Consider the following 18,427-nt stretch of genomic DNA (forward strand, 5'->3'; position numbering starts at 1 on the left):
TCACCGGGGTCGGGGGGCCTGGACTCCCTTTACCCCCGAACCCTCCCCCCTCCCCCCTTTCCACCGCCTAACCTTACCGGGGAGGAGGTTGGTAATAGCGGCGGGAGATGCTGCTGGAGCGAATCCCCACCAAGCTCCACTAAGGGGAGCCTCCCCCGGTCTCACCGTGCACAGGAGCCGCTTCACGGACTAGCTTGGGGCGGCGACCTCTCCCTCCTGCCGCTCCGGCTCCTGCTCCGGAGGAACTTGAACACAGTTTTCTTTTTGTCTGGAAGTCTCAGGGACTCAGGAGGAAGGGCGCCAGGGTCCCATGTGTGGGAGGATTTCTTCAGCTCCTGGAACTTGTACGGATTTAAGTTACTTCTTTGGGCAGAGGTTCAACTTTGTTTTCAAACGAATTCTTGCATCTTGGCCATTGTACCTTGTCTGGTTACCGAGTTGGACCCGAACTTTCTTTTTAACCAGGAATCATCAGTGTCGAAGTGTCTGCAATGAACCCGGTGAATGCTACTGCTCTTTACATTTCAGCGAGCCGCCTAGTGCTCAACTACGACCCTGGGGATCCCACGTCATTTACAGAAATTAATAGGCTCCTACCTTTCTTCAGACAATCTCTATCTTGCTGTGTTTGCGGTGAGACTTTTATTTATTGTTCTTCGTAATTAATGTTTTGAGGTCTTTTCACATGTATGAAATGGTAAAAACGAATTTAAAGTTTGAAAGTACAGTAGTTCACATTAACCAATTTGGTTTACTTTTGTAGTAAAGTTAGTGTTCTCTTACCACATGAGTATTTTTCTGAAACTTTAGAAACATCGTAATTTTAATTAGCATATATGTAGTTAAAGTTTGCAGCCTTAACATAATCTACATTAAGAAAAATTTTTTGTGCAATGGGCTTCCTTTTCAATATAGTTTCATTTCCTTTCCATGCTTCTGCCTTTTTTCTAGTAATTTAAGAGAGAGAAAACATGACTTTATTCTGTTTGTATTGAATTTTTAGATATTTCATTACTTTATTGATCCTGTTTTAAAGTATGCGATCATATTGAAAGGTTTTTGACTCATTTACTAAGTCCTCACCGGATGTTAGAGTTCAAAGGGCCTTAGAAAAAATCCAGTTAATTTTACAGATGTGGAAACCACTGATAATCAAGTCACTTTTCAAATTGTCTTGTATTATTGTTTGTGTGTGTTGTATTCTCAACTAAGAAAGTTTTGTAGGGTTTTCATACCTGTATTCTGGCACAAATACTTAGAGGTTTGTGAGTTGAAGAATGAACTGAGGAAGACAGGTTATATAGACCAAGCACCTTATCTTACTGATGAAGAAATTGAAGCCCAAAGAAATCAAGTGATTTATCCAGGGTCACACGACTTTTAAGGCCAGTGTTCTTTCCAGGAGATCAAATCACTTTGGTAGTAATTTAGTATTTGCCTTGGGATTCTGTAGGGCTAATTTTGGGGGTAGGAGGGAAGAGAAATTTAATTACCCTGTGAGCTATTTTGGGTTATTGGAGATATATTTTCGTTGTTAAATGAAAGTTGATCGATTTTTGGTTTTCTAGTACTTTTTGAAAGGACTTGGGGTGATGTGTGTTTTGGTAGTTGAAATGCTTCAAAGAAGAAATTTAATTTCGTGTCTATAAAATATGTTAATTATGAATCTTAAAATTTAGGAAGATCAAAGCTAACCAAGAAGACCACTTTAAGGAATAGGACCAAGTTGTACTTCATTTAGTTTTATATTGGATTGTTGATTAAAGTAGGACTTGAAAGTAGGTTCTTTTGATTTCTTCCAAAAGAGAAGACTTTTAAGTCATGAAAAATGGAAAAGTATGTATCTCCCAAAAGATTTCACTCTTGGCTTTTTATATGCACTGTGCCTTAGGCTTTGGTTCTTTACCTTTAGGGGTTGATAATCTAGTTAGAAAAGGAAGATAGAAAGATATAAGAAACATTTAAATTAACAATCTTAGAATAAGATTAAATGTCGGAATGAATGGTAGCAGACTTTAAAGCTACTGGAATCAATGACTTTGGATAAACCATTTCGTCTTTCTGAGACTCAGTTTTCATATTTGTAAAGCAAATAGTTTATATTGGATAATCTTTAAGGTCCCTTCCAATTCTAAAATAATGAATCCAGGCCAGGAGAGAATACAGGTACAGGGTACCTCAATTTTTTTTATTCCAGGAGGAGGTACTTCTGACTATCCAAATTTTGAACTTAGGTGGACAGAGAAGGGAAGAAACATTCAAACGACTCTCTCACTGATCCCACCGGGACTCAGGAAAGTGAAGACAAGAGGGATCATGTTAAGGTTTCAAGATACAGTTGTGGTTTCTGGTCTCCTATCCCTCTATTGATTCCATAGATTATCCAAATTTTCTTGAGGCCTAGTATTAGTTTGTTTACCTTTCAATAACTTTTTGTCAATAGATAATTTAAAAAGTTTTTTAAATTAGTTTTTTCTTGCTGTAAGATAGTATTGCTAATGAAAAACCCTCTTAAGTTTTCCCTGGGAAAAAAATGATGTTGGAGAAAGATGGTTGGACTTTTTCTGGGGCCTTATCATCCTTAATAGCCCTGGTAACAGGAGAAAATTCTGCTCAACAATGGGTCTTTGTAATTATACTCTCATATGAAACTTTTTTGCTTGATTTCTTATGAAAAAAAGGCTTGTGTGCTTCCTTTTTTCCCTAGTAGTATCAAAAAGTAATTGGCATTACCTTATCTGCTTTTTAGCATAAAATTGCAGCCATCTGGTTGCCTTATCTCCTAGAATCAAGGGTTTTTTACCTGGGACCATGAACTTGAAATTTTTTTTTATAACTATTTCAATATAATTGGTTTCATTTGTAATTGTATATTTTATTTTATAAATTTAAAAATACTCTGAAAGGGTATAGAGGTAATCAGACATCAGACAGCCCAAATTGGTCCATGACACAAAAAAAGATTTTTTAATCTTGTGTTTTTTTTTTTTCTGTCCCCCCCCCCCCCCAGTACAACCAATTGTAACAATCTTGGAATAATTTCTGACACTATTTTACTTGGAGCGTTTTTTTTGGGGGGGCGGGGGAGCTTTTTTCTATTTATAATTTGTTCCTAGATTGGGCATTGGAAGGGTTCTCAGAGTCTATAATATCCAACCTTCTTTACAGTTGAGAAAACTTGAGTGCTCAAGAGAGATAGTGTCAGGCCAGATTTGTTCCCAGGTCTTTTGATCTTTTATTTACACTCTACCATGCTGACTAGAGGTGGGAACTTTTTCCTTCTCTCTCTTTTTTTCCTGTTGATTATCCGGTGGTCATGACCCTTATAGAGAGAAAACCACAAATACCATGTGGAAATAAAAATTAATTAGATTTTTTTTTGGGAGAAATACAAGGTTACATTCATATGACATAAAAATGGGTCATAACATTTTATTTGACTTAATATTTTAAATTACATATCATATGGATAAATATGATAATAATATAGATAAATTATGTGGTAAATCTGAAGTTGGGGATCAAGATCTTCAAAATTCAGGCCCTGTTCTTCCTTTCTCAACTTTACCCAAATATGCCTTGTGGTCTTCTAGCCTTACTTTTGTTTTGAAATACCTTCCTGATAGTTTTCCTTCTCTAAATCTTATCCATTCTTGAAGGCACAGCTCATTAACTTCTTGAAATTTTCCTTTTTTGAACTTCTCAGGTAGAGATATTTTTTGGTCCTTAGCATTTGGTAGCAGATATATATATCTGATGCCTTATTACTTTGTATTTTCTTATTTGTGTACTACATCTCATATCTTCCCTCTCCATTAAGTTCCTTGAGGACTGTATTTTTTAAGTCTTTATGTAGTCCACAGCCAGAATATAATGCCTTGTCCTTAGTTCCTGTGATAGATAATTGAGGGCAAGTAAGAGATTGGTTGGGGAATGTGTGAAGTAATTCCTCAGAGCCTAGGAACCTCTCTCAAAGTAAAGAATTCAGGTTCTGATACATTGGATAAATACTACTCTTGTCATAACATACCCAGTTTCTAATGGAAACTGAACTTTGGTGTTGGCATTGCTCTTTGAAATACTTGTCAATTGATTAACAATTTTTACTAGGTCTCTAACTGCTTTTATTCTTAAATTTTAAGAGTTTTAAGTAGGATTCTGGGAGAAATTTTTTTTTTTGACTGCAACAGCTGTGACCAGAGCAATATTGTCCTGGGTGCTGAATTAAATGAAGCTTCTAACTGGAATTTTCTTGCCTTTGCTGCAGATCTAGAGGGAAGGAAAGTGTAAGTAAGTAGATCACTGGATTTTGGAGGCTAACTTAGGTTTGAATTCTGTTACTTATTTGAACTTGAGCCAAGTAAACTTTTTAGAGATTCAGTTGCCTCATTTATAGAATGAAGGGATGAGATGGCCTAGGTGGCTTTCACAGTTATAAGAGATTTGAGAGTTTTTATTAAATTTGTAATTTCTTGGGCAGTATTTATATAGAAAGGTGAAATGTATGAATAATTCCTATGTGTCATGTGGAAAAATACTATGATCCCCTAGGGAATATAATTACAAACATTCAGATCAGAACTGATATTTTTAAAAAGAAAAATTTTTCCCTGTTCTCCCCTAGCTATATGAAAATTGTATATAGAATTTTGCTAGAAGTGTCAATATCAAATAGGGTAATGTGTGTCAAGTCACTTGTAAAACTAAAGTCATTATACAGATGTTATGTATTATTGCCAAAAATATGTAATGAAAAATTTCCCAACTTTCCACCATAAAACATTTATCAAAGAGAAAATAAGTTCCAATGTGATATGAGATGCAGTAGAAAGAGCATTTTCCTGGGAGGCAGGATCTTTGGGTTCTAGTTCTTGCATTGCTACTAAATCTCTAGGTCTGAGTTTCTTTTATCTATAAAATTTTAGGTTTTGGCTAGATAATCTCTCTAAGGGCCTTGCCAACTGTAAAATTTGTGGACTTCCTGGCCTACCTCCTTCCACCATCCCTCACCACTTAAGGAGAAAATTAATTTAGTCTGATCCAAGCACATTTTAGTTCCTATAAGTTTAGGAGTCATCCAATTCTCAATTCAAGCTTATTAACTAGAATGGTTTGCTTAAAACCATAGTTGCTTTAGATGATGGAGTCTGTTTTAAAAGGTTGAGATTTTTGATCTGAATCTTTGATTTGGTTAAGTTTTCCTAACTAATGCATATTACAATTATTCCACAACTTTTAATTTTAGAACTCTCCTGGGACATTGCTGAGTTAACAATGACTTAGCCAGGCCATTCCATATAATAATAAATAGCATTTATATAGCACCAAGTACTATATAAGCTCTGTTTCAGGCACTATGGCTATTGTTTAACAAATATTATATCATTTGATCTTCATAGTAACCCTGGGAAGTAGTGCTATTATTCTTCCCATTTTACAGTTAAGGAAATTGAGGCAAACAAAAGTCAAGTGATTTGCCCAGGGTCACATAGCTAGTAAGTATCTTTATTCTGGATTTGAACTCTGATCTTCCTGACTTCACACCCAGTGCTCTATCCTTTGTGACACCTACCTGTTTCAAATTTGAGACTGGGTCTCCCTAGGGTAACCAAGGCTGGAAGTATAATAGCCATTCACTTGTTGATCCTACTGCTGATCAGCATGGCAATTTTGATCTGCTCTGTTTCTGACCTGGGCTGGTTGACCATAAGCAATTTGGTCCAACCATATACCCCATAAGGGCTGATCATATTGGATCCGGCATCCAGTTTGCTTAGCATACTACACAGTTCAGGACTTCCTTATTCAAGTCTTGGACTGTCCAGTAGCAGTAATCACAGATATGCATCACCATGCCCAACATTTATATTTTTATTGATACTAAAAAAAAAAGAAATCTATATTTTCTCCTGTATTTTCCATCCTCTCCCTTTCTACCTTTTACTCTCTCCTAGAATGCCATAACTTACAATAAAGGGAAAAGGGTGGGGGAAAGTTCTACAAATTTAAACCTATGAAAGAAACCAGACATTTAAAATCCTGTGTCCATGGTTCTACAGTTATGCAAAGAAGAAGGAGGAAATGTTGTCCTCATATCTCTTCTTAGGGCTGTTTGCTCATTTCAATTTTGAAGTGGTTTGCAGGTTTCGTTAGTGGTTTTCCCTTCATATTCTAATTAGAGTGTGTCGTCTTGGTTCTGTTTACTTTACTATGTATCAGTTCATATGAACCTCATTAATACTATCTTTTCATCATGTTCCTCATTTTAGTACCATTTTTTGTTTAACCATTCCCTAATCAGTAGGCATCTGTTTTTTCTCCCAGTTCTTTGCTATCACTGAAAATGCTGCAATAAATATTTTGGTATAATAGGTCTTTTCTTTTTGTCATTGACTTCCTTTGTCATATTGTCTAGTTAGCAGTTTTGGAGATTGGGATTCTGGAGGCAGGTAGAAGGAACAGTAGATAGAATGCCACCCCTGGGATCACAAAATTCTGAGTTCAGATTTGTTCTCAGACACTAGTTGGGTGATCCTGGGAAAGTTGCTCTGCCTTAATTTCCTCACCTGTAAAAAAAAATAACAGCAACCACTTTACAAAATTCTGAGGCTCGAATGACATAATATATGTAAAAAGCCTTTAGCCCAGGCTCTGGCACCAAGTAGGTACTTACTAAATTACTGTTCCCTTCCCCTTCCTTCTGGGTCAGAAGGTATGGATCTTTTAGTCATTTCTTTGCATAATTCTAGATTGCTTTCTAGAATAGTTGCACCAATTTAAAGTTCTGTCAACAATGCATTAGTGCAACTATCTTTCACTTTTCTATTATCGTTGTCTATTTCTGTCTTTTCTCATCTTTTTGCCTATTTGTTGGGTGTCAGGTGAAACCTTGTTGTTTTGATTTGCATTTCTCTTATTAGTGATTTAGGCATTCATATAGTTGTTAATAATTTAAAATTATTTTGACGAATATTTAATTATTATTTGACCCATTTATTGGAGAATGACTGTTGTTCTTATAATAATGTAGCACTTTAATAGAAATATATAAGACTTAGTACTTTATTCTTAGACACTTTCCCATCTATAACTTCATTTGAGATTTACTTGTTACCATTCTCCTGATGTACTTAAATTTTTTTCCTAAAATTACAATTCTATCTTTTAAAGCATTAAAGTGTTTTAATTGAACTTGGATGGGAGGCATCATTTAGTATTGAATACTTTAAAATTTAAGTTAAGAAATTGGGCAGTTTAGAACAGTAAAAAGCTAGGTTTTCTCAATGAATAATTATTGATATGGACTTGTTTGGAGTTGGTGTTAATTATCTTGATTGTCAGTCAACAAGCATCTATTAAACACCTAACTATATGCCAGGCATACAGACATTAAAATGACAGTTTCTGCCTTCAAGGAGTTTTTATTCTTTTGAGGAGGGAGGAAAATACAGGTTTATAATTAAGGTAGATAAAAGATGGATCATACATTTACTCTCTCTCTTTCTCTCTCTCTCTCCCCCTCTCTCCTTCTCCCTCTCTCTGATTTGGAATATTCACTAACAAACTTGGAGAATCTCTTGAAAGAGATCTTACTTGAACTGAGCCTCAAAGGGAACTCAAGTTTCCAAAAGATAGAGGATGAAGAGAGAGAATTCCACATTGGGTAACAATAGCCTGTGTGTGCAAAGGTAGCTGGGTGGCCCTTGGATAGAGCACAGGTCCTGGAGTTAGGAAGACCCAAGTTCACATCCAGCCTCTTTGACACTTGATAGCTGTATGACCTTGAACAAATCATTTAACCTCTGTTTGCCTTAATCTGCCAGAGAAGGAAATAGTGAATCACTTTTGTATCTTTGCGGGGAAAAAAAAACCTCATGGACAGTATTGGTATGCTATGGTCCTCAGCATCATGAAGAGTCAGTCATGACTGAACAACTGAACTAAAACAACAACCACAAGCAAAGACATTGGAGATTGTATGCCATGTATGAGAAACAATGAGTAGGTCAGTTTGGTAGAGCTTGGGAGTGGGGGAAGAAGGATAAATAGATAATCTGAAGCTTCTTTAGTAGGAGAGTGACTTGGCCAGGCCCATGCTTTTAGGAATTACTCAATTTGGCCACTGTGTGGAGATGAGAATGTCAGGTCCTTGAGGTCAGGACTATCTTTGCAATTTTACAGGGAATAAGAACTATCTTTTGCCTTTCTTTGTATTGCTAACACTTAGTACTATGCCAGACTCATCATAGGCTTAATAAATACATAAATATTTATTGACTGCTCAGTAAATACTTGTTGAGTAGTTGATACAGGTGGAAATGTTTGGTAAATAGCTGGAGATTTGAGGTGTTTAGGTTTGGGATGAAATGAAATAAGGCTAAAGGCAGATACTTTTAGCTTAGGACATTCGTATTCTCTTGATAGCACAAACTGGAAGAATGTTATGAGTTGTATGAGCTGATAAGGAACTTACAAGATCATGGTTTAATTTGGCAAATAGTATTTGTGTGCATATTGTAGTTGATAATTACTTCTTTACCTCAGGAACTTTCTCTGGGTCTGAGGTTTACTCAAAAATTGAAAAAAAATTATTTTCAGAATGCCCACTGTGTGTTAGGCACTCTGTTAATTTTGAGGAGACATTAAAAAAAAAAGAATTGATATATAGTTCCTATAATTTCCAGGAGCTTATATAATACAGAAAAATGAAAGATGAATAATAGAAAGTTGAAATAACAGCTCATGACTGTAGAGATGTCATAAAGCAGCATATGATTATCATGAGTTTTATAGGCAAGTATTCAGAGGAAGTAAATGTTAATTTGAAGTTGGAGTGGTTTTTACTTAAGGCTTCTTAGAGGAGGTGAGACTTCTAAACTGTACCTTGGAGAATGGCTAAAGACAAATTAGGCAAAGATGAAGTGTTTGGGTGGGATGATCTAATTAGAGTTAAAGGCTTCCTTCTGTTTGGAAGTAGTTGGAAATGAGACTATAGAAAGGTAAATTGGTGGCAGATTGTAGAGGGCCCTGAATGTCCAGATAAGTAATTTGCATTTTATTGTGCGGAGCTATGGAAAGCCATTGAAGTAAGCAATAATGACCAGATTAAAGCTCTGTTTTAGGAAGATTAATCTGGTGACAAAATATGGGATGAATTGGGGTGGGGGAAAGATTTAAGGTAGGAAAGTAATTTAGGACTTATGTAGTCTGCCAATAAGCATTTTAATGAAGTGGTTCTTGTTTATTGACACCATGCTGGGGTGTGAAATGAGGACTTTGGGCTAGGTACCAGTTATGAGAATGAAAAAGGTAAGGAAAGTAGCAGAAAAGGTTTCTAAGAAAGAATTGACAAGACTTTAAAAAGTCATTAGATGTTGTAGACCAGGAATTTGGTGAAAAATTGTATGACTAGGATGGATGGGAAATGGTTTTATTAAGTTGAAGGTGAAATGATGGATGTGCAAATCGAATTTACTTAGCAAGGAGTTATAAATATAAGGAGGCAACTATATGCTAGGGCGCAAGTGAGATGAACTCTAGAACAATTTCATAATCTTTTTTGTTAGCCCTCTTTGTCAGTCTGATAGATAAGTGCATAAAATACAGAAGATTACAAAGAAAACTAATCACTGAAATTTAGTTATCAAAACATTAAAGAAAACTCACAAAGGGTAAAAACCTCTGCTTAAGTGTCAATGTGTCTATCAAGTATTGCTTCTTAAGCTTATGTTTTTGACTTAGTTTGTAAAATTGAGGGTATTGAATTAGATCAGGGATTGCCAAATTGTCCTGCCACCTATTTTTGTTTAGGCTTCATAATTTTTATAAAAAGATGATTTCCAAATCAACATCTCCAATCCTCTCCTTACCCCTAAACACCAGTATGACATAGAACTAAAGATCAACAGTTGAGAGGAACCCCTTTAGAGGCAATCTATTCCAAAGGATAGGACTTTGTCTCTTATCTATCTCCTTGTGTGCTGACAGTGGGATTAAGACTTAATATTTTAAATATAATAAAATTTTATTTAAAAATTTAAAAGCTATTCTTTGTAAGAAGTATTCAGTAAATATTTGCTGAATTGAATGAGAGAATACTGAACATTGAGAAAATGTAAATAGTGTGGTAAATGTCAGTAGGTTGAAGAAAACTAATGGTTAGAAAATGATGAATTAATTTAAGGAAACTAGTTTTCAATTTAAAAAACTTGGGGCTATTTTGTCCTCTGTTTAATATGCAATATAAAATTTATATAATTGCTGCTGTTTTGCTTTGTGTTGTGGACCTTTGGGCTAATTTCTGTGTCTTCTCCCTTTGCATATTACAATATTCATAATTTTCATCTTTATAGTTGTGATTGTACAGTATTGTCATCTGTTGTTTATAACTATTGACTTTTTCTAGTCTGACATGTATTCCTTCTTCCACCAGTGTATTTCCAAGGACCCCAATTCTCAGTTAACTGGTTTTACCTTTTGGTTGATTAACTGTTTTCATGACTTGCCATTTTTACAGTACTTTTAGTATCTGTAATGATCTTTCACTTGCTCTTTGATTCTTATATCTTCATTCCAACTTGTTATTTTAAATTAAATTTTATCAGCAAATCTTTCTGTCTTTCCCCACCCCCTGTTTGAAGAAGGAAATAAAAACATCCCTGTCACAAAAATGTATTGTTAAACAAAAATTATTACATTGACCATGTCCCTCCCCCCCAAAAAAAGGGTAATTTTGCATATCAAATCTTCTACTTCTCTATCAGAAGGTGTGGGGTTGGCAGCATTAGTCTTCAGAATCATAGTTGGTCATTACACTGATCAGAATACTAAGCTTTTCAGAGTTGTTCATCTTTGTAATATTATGCTTGTATAATTTGTTTTTCTAGTTCTGCTCATTTGATTATATCATTTCATACAACTCTTTCAGGGTTTCTCTGCAATCATCCCTTTCATCATTTCTTATAGTATTATAATATTATATTGCCCTTATATACTATAACTTGTTCAGCTGTTCCCCAATTGATATATGCCCATTTAGTTTCCAATTTTTTGCAGCCACAAAAAGAACAGCAAGTATTTTTGTACATCCTTATTTAGAGTTTGTTTTGCTTAAGGCTAATCACTCCCTTGATTTTTTTTTTCTCTCACAATCTCTTCTCTTCTCTTTTCCTATTTGTGTATTCTTACTTTTTAAAACCAGGTTAGATGGAAGTAAAGTTTTGAGAGTCACCTGCTTTCCCCATCCCTTCTTCCTTACTTGTTGTAGTCTTCTACTTTAGACCGTAAATTATGTAAATTTCCCCCATCTTTCTTCTCTAGTGTCTTCCATTCTCCCTGCTTTTTTTTAAGTCATAAAGAAAATCATAAAAAAAAAAGATTTTAAATCACAAAGAATCACAAAAAATATTCCCTGGCCCCCGTCTTATTAGGCTTCCTTTATTATCTTTGATGATTATAGTTTTGAGGGGATTAATTATCATCTCCTAAGTTAGAATAGAAACAATTTAAATTTATTTCTTATTGCTCGTTTATATTTACTTTTGTTTTTCTATTGACTCATGTTTGTATTTCAGAGTTTCTGTTCAACTTTGTTTTTTTCATCAAGAAAAGCTTGGAAATCCTCTATTCCATTAGAGTTCCAGTTTTTTTTTCTTCCTGTAGGAAGATACTCAGTTTTTCTGGCTAAGTTATTCATGGTTGTAAACTTATATTGTTTACCTTCTGGAATATCGAATTCTAAGCTCTCTAGTTAAAGGTGTTAAATCTCGTGTAATTCTGACAATGGCTCTTTTTGGTACTTGGATTCTTTCCTTCTGATCCTTGTAGTATTTTATTCTTGATGTGGAAGTTTTGATTTTGATATTAACATTTCTGGGAGTTTTATTTTGGAGTTTTTTGAGAAGATGATTATCAGATTCTTTCTGATTTTACTTTACTCTAAAATACCTGGACAATTAAAAAAAAAAAGATTTTTTGAAATGTGATGCCTCTACTTTTCTTATAGCCTAGTAATTGTCTCTCTCTAGGCAATTGGGGTTAAATGACTTGCCCAGCATCAAACAGCTAGGATATGCCTGAGGCTAGGGTCCAACACAGGACCTCCTATCTTTAGACCTGGAGTTCTATCTATTAAGCCACCTATCTGTGCCTACCTAGTCTAGTCATTCTTAAATTCTCTCATTGATCTGTTTTTCATTCACTTGTTTTTGATTTGAGAAAACCTTATATTTCTCTTCGATCATTAATTTTTATTTGGTTCATTCTAATTTTCCGGCAAAGTTTTGTACCTCTTGTGCCAAACTGTTAATTTCCTTTTCAATTCTTTCTTTCATAGCCTCTCATTTTTTCTCCATTCCCCCATGTCATTTCATATATATAAAGACATTTTAAAACTTATCAGCTAATATCTGCCAAATTTATGTGACAAAATGCTTTTAGAACTTGTTTAAAAAGAAATTTAGGATACCTTTTACTACTTTATGCTTTTTCATTTTTTTCTGATTTAAGCTCATAAACTCATGAGTATGATAATTTTATGAGACCTGTGTAAGAGGGAGATTTTAGGTATTTTATAGATATATTTAAAGTGTAACCGCCAGGAATCAACAATTCAGATTGATTCCGTAATTAAATTAGACCCAAGTCAGGATCCGGGTTTAAGGTAGTTTATTTACAGTTAGGAGGGTAAAAGGTAGGGAGATAGAGTGAGGGAGAGTCTAGTCCAGGCCTACAGAGGCCTGGACAAGAGAGAAGGTTTAAAAGGCTAAATAAATTAGGTTGCAAGCCACATTTGAACTCAGAACTTCCCATCTCTAGGTATGGCTCTCAATCCACTGAACTACTTAGCTGGCCCTGGGTCTCCTTTTTCTAATCTAAATGCCGCCCAACTGTCAAATTAACATTTCTAAAGCACATGCCTGGTTGGCACCTTATTTTTAAGAAGCTTTACTAGCTCCCTGTTACCTCTCTGATAAAATATTAATGGTGCCTCTAGCCTCATTATACTTACTTTTTTCATTATTCTAAAATCCAGCCAAACTGGATGACTTTGTGCTCTCTGTCCATGACATTCTGTCTTCAGTCTCTATTATTTTTTACTGTCTATCTCCCAGATCTAGAATGTTCTCTTTCCTCACCTCCATTTCTTGGCACCACTAGGTCCTTCTTTAAGATCTCATAAGAGGGTTTTCCTGAATCTCCCAGTTGTTAATGTCACCACCTTTCCAAACTTATTGGAATTAATTTTGTATATATGTGGTTTTAAATTCAATTTTCTGTGAATATATCCAGTGGATGGTAAGATCCTTGAGGGCAAGAAATGATTCCCCCCACCCCCCAGTACCTCTAGTGCACTTAATATTGTTTACTTATTGATTTCCTGACTCCCTGTGGTTAGCACTCTAGCTACAGAAATTGCTTTTTATGTGTTTTGAATTGATTTATATACATGTTGTATCCTTGCTCCCAAGATAAAAAAGAATGTAAGCTTTCTAAAGGAAAGCAGTTTTCTGTCTTTGTGGACACAACATCATGTACTGAGCTTTTAAGTAGGCACTTAAGAAAAGTCTGTTTAATCAATGGCTTTATTTGGAGTACCTGTTGGTTAAGATATAACTCTCATAAATTCCAACTCCAATGTCAAGTGAAAGCCTCAACTGTTTCAGGGCCCCCCTGTTTGATCTCACCAGTCTGGCAGCTTTATATCGATCACAGTTCCAAAGCGTGCTGTGAGAAGGCTGACTTAAGGGATAGTTTTAAGGTAAAAGAAGAATTCAAGAAAATTTAGGAAGATTGAGGGATCTAGGACCAATGTGGATCGCCAAAATGTAAGAGGGAAAATTTAGGTATTTTATAGATATATGTTTAAAGTGTGGCCACCAGGAATCAACAATTCAGGTTGATTCCATAATTAAATAATTAAGTCAGACCCAAGTCAGCATCAGGTTAGGATAGTTTATTTACAATTAGGAAGGTAAAGGTAAGGAAATAGAGGGAGAGGCTAGTCCAGGCCTGCAGAGGCCTGCAGAGGCCTGGATGGAGAGAGAAGGTTAGAAGGCTAAATAAATGAGGCTACAAGCCACAAGACCTAGCAACCTACTTAAGGCAGAGTTTGGAAGCGGCCTAGGTAGGCCAAGGAAGTCAGCCTAACTTATCCATGTGACCATTCTGAGTAGAAGCGTCTCCTCAGATCCTTCAGCACCAAGTTCAAAGCGGGAACTCCCTCAACAGGAAGTAACCAACATACTTAAAGAGATAGTGTCTTTCGTCACTTCCCGTGGGTCCACCTCTAATTCAAGTGGACAAATGGCAGTCTCTACACTGATTTGGACTGCCCAAAGGGCAGTCCCTTGTTCTTGATTTGTTACTTATTGTCATGTGTGGTAACTCATCTCCCCTCCCCACTAAGGGAGGTGAGTCTGACATCATCTCTATGCCTAGGGTAAGTAGAGTTTTGACTATGAATGGGCTAGAGCTAATTCTATTTACACAATCGCCTGATGATCATTGGGTGCTTAGTCACCCCAAGTGATCATTTTACATAATCATCTTATACTCACAAAGGTCTTCTAACTACAATAGTCAGAGATAAGAGGGGAAATGGAAAAGAGAGAAAGCAAAACCAATTGACAAGAGACCAATTGGGGGCAGTCCCCTATTGGCATAACATGTACAATTAAAGTAGCTGTTTAAAACCCATCAGTCCATTCATTGTACCCAAAAGTTCAATCTGGATCGCTAGATGCAACAAACCCCATCAGTTCAATCAATTGCAACCCAAAGTTCATTCTGGATCTCTTGATTAAATGTAGGTTCTTCAGGCATCTCTCTGCAAACAGTTCATTCTCTGGATTAAGGAATCAGCAAGTTTCTTTCCCTGAGAAATTTTCTCGAACAAAATAAAAAATTAAATCTTGGATATAATAAAAATACAATTAAATCTTGGATTTTATAAAAATACAATCCCCCCTAACGTGGGTATTTAGAAAGAAATACCCAGATCAGCTCAAGATATACAGTTGAGTCATGGGGTTGTATGAGTAAATTCAAAAAGAAAAAGAAAAACAAAAGTATATAAAAAATCAAATAGAAGAAAATTGAAACTTTGGAAAAAGAAGGCATTAAAATCAAAATATCAAAAGCTATGTATATAAAGTTTTTGAAGAAACAAAGTAATTTTATAACAGGCCCTTGTATTAGGGTCCAATTAATTATAATTCCCATCCTACTAGTCTGTAGGACACAATGCAGTAATACTGCACTTACCCATTCGCAGCTAAGACTACAGGAAGTTGCCATTCTTAAGAGAGAAAAAAAGACCAGATATGTGGTGTAGGTAGGGCACTATAACTTTAATATACACCTAGGTAGAACACTGGGATTGGAGGCAGGAAGTCATGAATTCACATGTAATCTCTGATGTTTAACTAGCTGTGTGACCTTGGGTAAACATTTAGTCTCTGCTTCAGTTTCCTCAACTGTAAAATGGGGGGGGGGGTTATAAGTGAATATTGTTATTTTTTGTAAGGATCAAATGATGTATTTGGGTTTTTTTTTAAAGCACTTGGGACAATACCTGGTACGTAGTAGGCACTATATAAATGCTAGCAATAATAATAATAACTATTATTATTACTAGAGCCATGACAGGATAAGTGACTTGCTCAGGGTCACATAGGAAGTAAGTTATCTCTTTCCTCCTTAAAACTACAACAAAACTTTTGGTATATCTTCTGAATCCCTTTTGGTACCTCAGTAACTAAACTTTTTAGATAAAGTCTTGTACTACATTCTGTTTTAATTATGAGGAATTTTGATGATTATCTAGTGAAGTTGAAAATTTAGGAAAGTAATCCAGTACAGTGAATGTCCATTGTCTGGAATTAGAGGACTTGGGTTCAAACCTGAATTTGCCCCTGTGAACTAGGGAAATCAATCTCCTTGCACATTGATTCATCATTTGTAAAATGAAGAAATTATACAGGATGACATCTGAGATCTTTTTGAGCTAAAACTTTTATTTCTATAATTAATAGATAAAAATTAATTTTAACTGGGCTATTATATTTTCCTGTTTTATTTTTTTGGTTGACAATGTAGTGATAGCACCTTCTGTGGTGCCAGTAATTTGTGCTTATAGCATTTTTTGACATAGTCTCACAAAGCCAGGCCTCTTTTTTCCGATTCTCCTTCCCATCCTGATTAAGCAATGTTCTGTATAGTAATACAATGTTCTGTATAGTAATAAATACGTGCACTTAATAATGTTATTGATAGCTTGCTTAAGATGAATTGTAATAAATATGTGCACTTAATAATGTTATTGATAGCTTGCTTAAGATGAATTGAGAACAACACTTATTAGATGTAGCATCATAGCATCTCAGCTGTCAAAAGACCGTAGAGGTTATTTAGTCTTCTTTTCTTCCAACATTAAAAAAAAGTCACTATTTAAATATGTCCAGTGATGCTCACTATTTCATTTAGGCACCAGGTTCCATTATTGATGATATGTGTGAAATTTGTCTTCTTGAATTTCAGATACTTTGAATATAGCTACCATAAATATTTAAGTTTGCTCATTTCCAGGTAGATTATTTCAACCATACTTCATATAATTATTTTCCAGTGTTCTTACCAGTTTCTTAGATAAAGGCAGACAGAGGATGATAAGAATACTCGAAAATATTAATTTTTAGTTTTGAATATGAGGTATTATTCTTATATATAATTTATTATTGAATATAAGATATTATTGACTGTGTCAAAAAACAGGGTGTGTAGCTCAGTGGATTAAGAGTCAGGCCTAGAGACGGGAGGTCCTAGGTTCAAATCTGACCTCAGACACTTCCCAGCTCTATGACCCCTGGGCAAGTCACTTGACCCCCATTGCCTACCCTTACCACTCTTCTGCCTTGGAGCCAATACACAGTATTGACTTCAAGATGGAAGGTAAGGGTTTAAAAAAAAACAAAAACAAAAAAAACCAGGGTGTGATTTGGTCAGGACAAAATACAGTACAAGTGTTTCCTCTCATGATTAGATGGACATTGTACTTGTATTAATGCAGTTTAAAATTGCATTAAATTAAAATTTTAAATGTTTAGCAGTGAGGGGTCAGATGGTTAACTTATTGAGCTTATGGATTAATTAATGCCTTCTGGTCTTTCTGTATGAACTTATCTAAGCTAGATGTTTCTATATTTATGTACTTTATTTTTTAAAACAGTTTAGAATGTCACATTTGATTCTGTTCAATTTCATTTTTCTAGCTTTGGATTAATTAAATTTTTAAAAAACCTGTTAAGTTACAAAGTTTCCTAAAAGTGTTCCTTATTTAGTAGAGAGGTGTAAGACACCAGTGTTGATAATTGACAAATAAAGTAATATATAAATGCATGAGAGAGGTATTTAAAACAGAAAAGTACAGTGAGATCTGTTAGGGGAAAAGGTAGTTACTAATTTGAAGAATGAGAATAATCAGGGAAGGCTTCACTGAAGAATTGCATTTGAATTGATTTTGGCCATCTAGGGTGACTGACTAGAAGACCATCAGGTAAAGGAGGGAAGAGAGGACTTTAAGGAAGATTTTGTAAATAGTTTGAATGACATGACCATGGTGTACAGTACAAAAGCATGTTTGAGAGGTGGATTGTGCCCAGTTTGGAATTTTAGAGTACATTGAGATAAGACTATAAAGGTAGGGTGGCATGAAATTATGGAGGGCAAAAGAGTTGGGATTTTATTCATTTGGGTGATTGAAGATTTTTGTCCAAAGGGATTGACATGACTATCTTTGTATAAGGGAAATTATGAAGCCTGATGAATTGGAGGGAGAATATTTAGTTGGTAACAACTAGAAGTTGGAATAAGATCCTGTTCTAGGGTATGATAATGGGAATGCAATGGAGGACACAGTTATAAGACACATTTTGAAGATAAGATAAATTGGACATAAGGTTATTTGAATTTCGTACAGATCTTTTTGATATAAAAAGTGAAAGAGAATGAAGAATCAGAGATAGGGTTATGAACATATGAGAATGGGTGAATCTAGAGGGAATTGGTGATTTCAAAAGGCAAGTAATTTTTTTGGGAAAGTTGATCTCTATTCATCTTGGCCATTTTGAGTTTGGAAAGATGTTTTGTGGACAGTTGTGGAACCTGGAAAACCTCCAGGATATATTCTAGCCATGAAATTTTAGGAAAGGTCAAAGTTAAGTTGTAGATCTGGAAGTCTAGACAGAGGTAATAGTTGAATCCATAGAAGGAGAGAATAGATGAAAATAGGGATAAGGACCTTGCCAAGGAGTCAGGAAAACATCAGGAGACAGAATGGCAAGGTGAAGAGAGAACTAGGGCAATAATAAATGAGCAGCCAAAGGGGAAATACCAAAAAGGAGTCTACTGAAGTATTAGCCTGTTGAGA

The 18,427-nt window shown here is 35.3% G+C and overlaps 1 protein-coding gene across 1 annotated transcript in view; it reads left to right on the plus strand.

Moving 5' to 3' along the window:
• Positions 1–345: 345 nt before the first annotated feature.
• MSL2 (MSL complex subunit 2) overlaps positions 346–18,427 on the plus strand; it is a 41,849-nt gene continuing 23,767 nt past the window's right edge. Inside the window, exon 1 of the mRNA XM_044669995.1 lies at positions 346–633. Coding sequence (XP_044525930.1) covers positions 492–633 — 142 coding nt within the window. The 5' untranslated portion in view covers positions 346–491. The remainder of the gene's footprint in view (positions 634–18,427) is intronic.

The sequence above is a fragment of the Gracilinanus agilis genome, chromosome 3 (genome assembly GCF_016433145.1).
Source record: "Gracilinanus agilis isolate LMUSP501 chromosome 3, AgileGrace, whole genome shotgun sequence".
NCBI classification, from domain to species: domain Eukaryota; kingdom Metazoa; phylum Chordata; class Mammalia; order Didelphimorphia; family Didelphidae; genus Gracilinanus; species Gracilinanus agilis.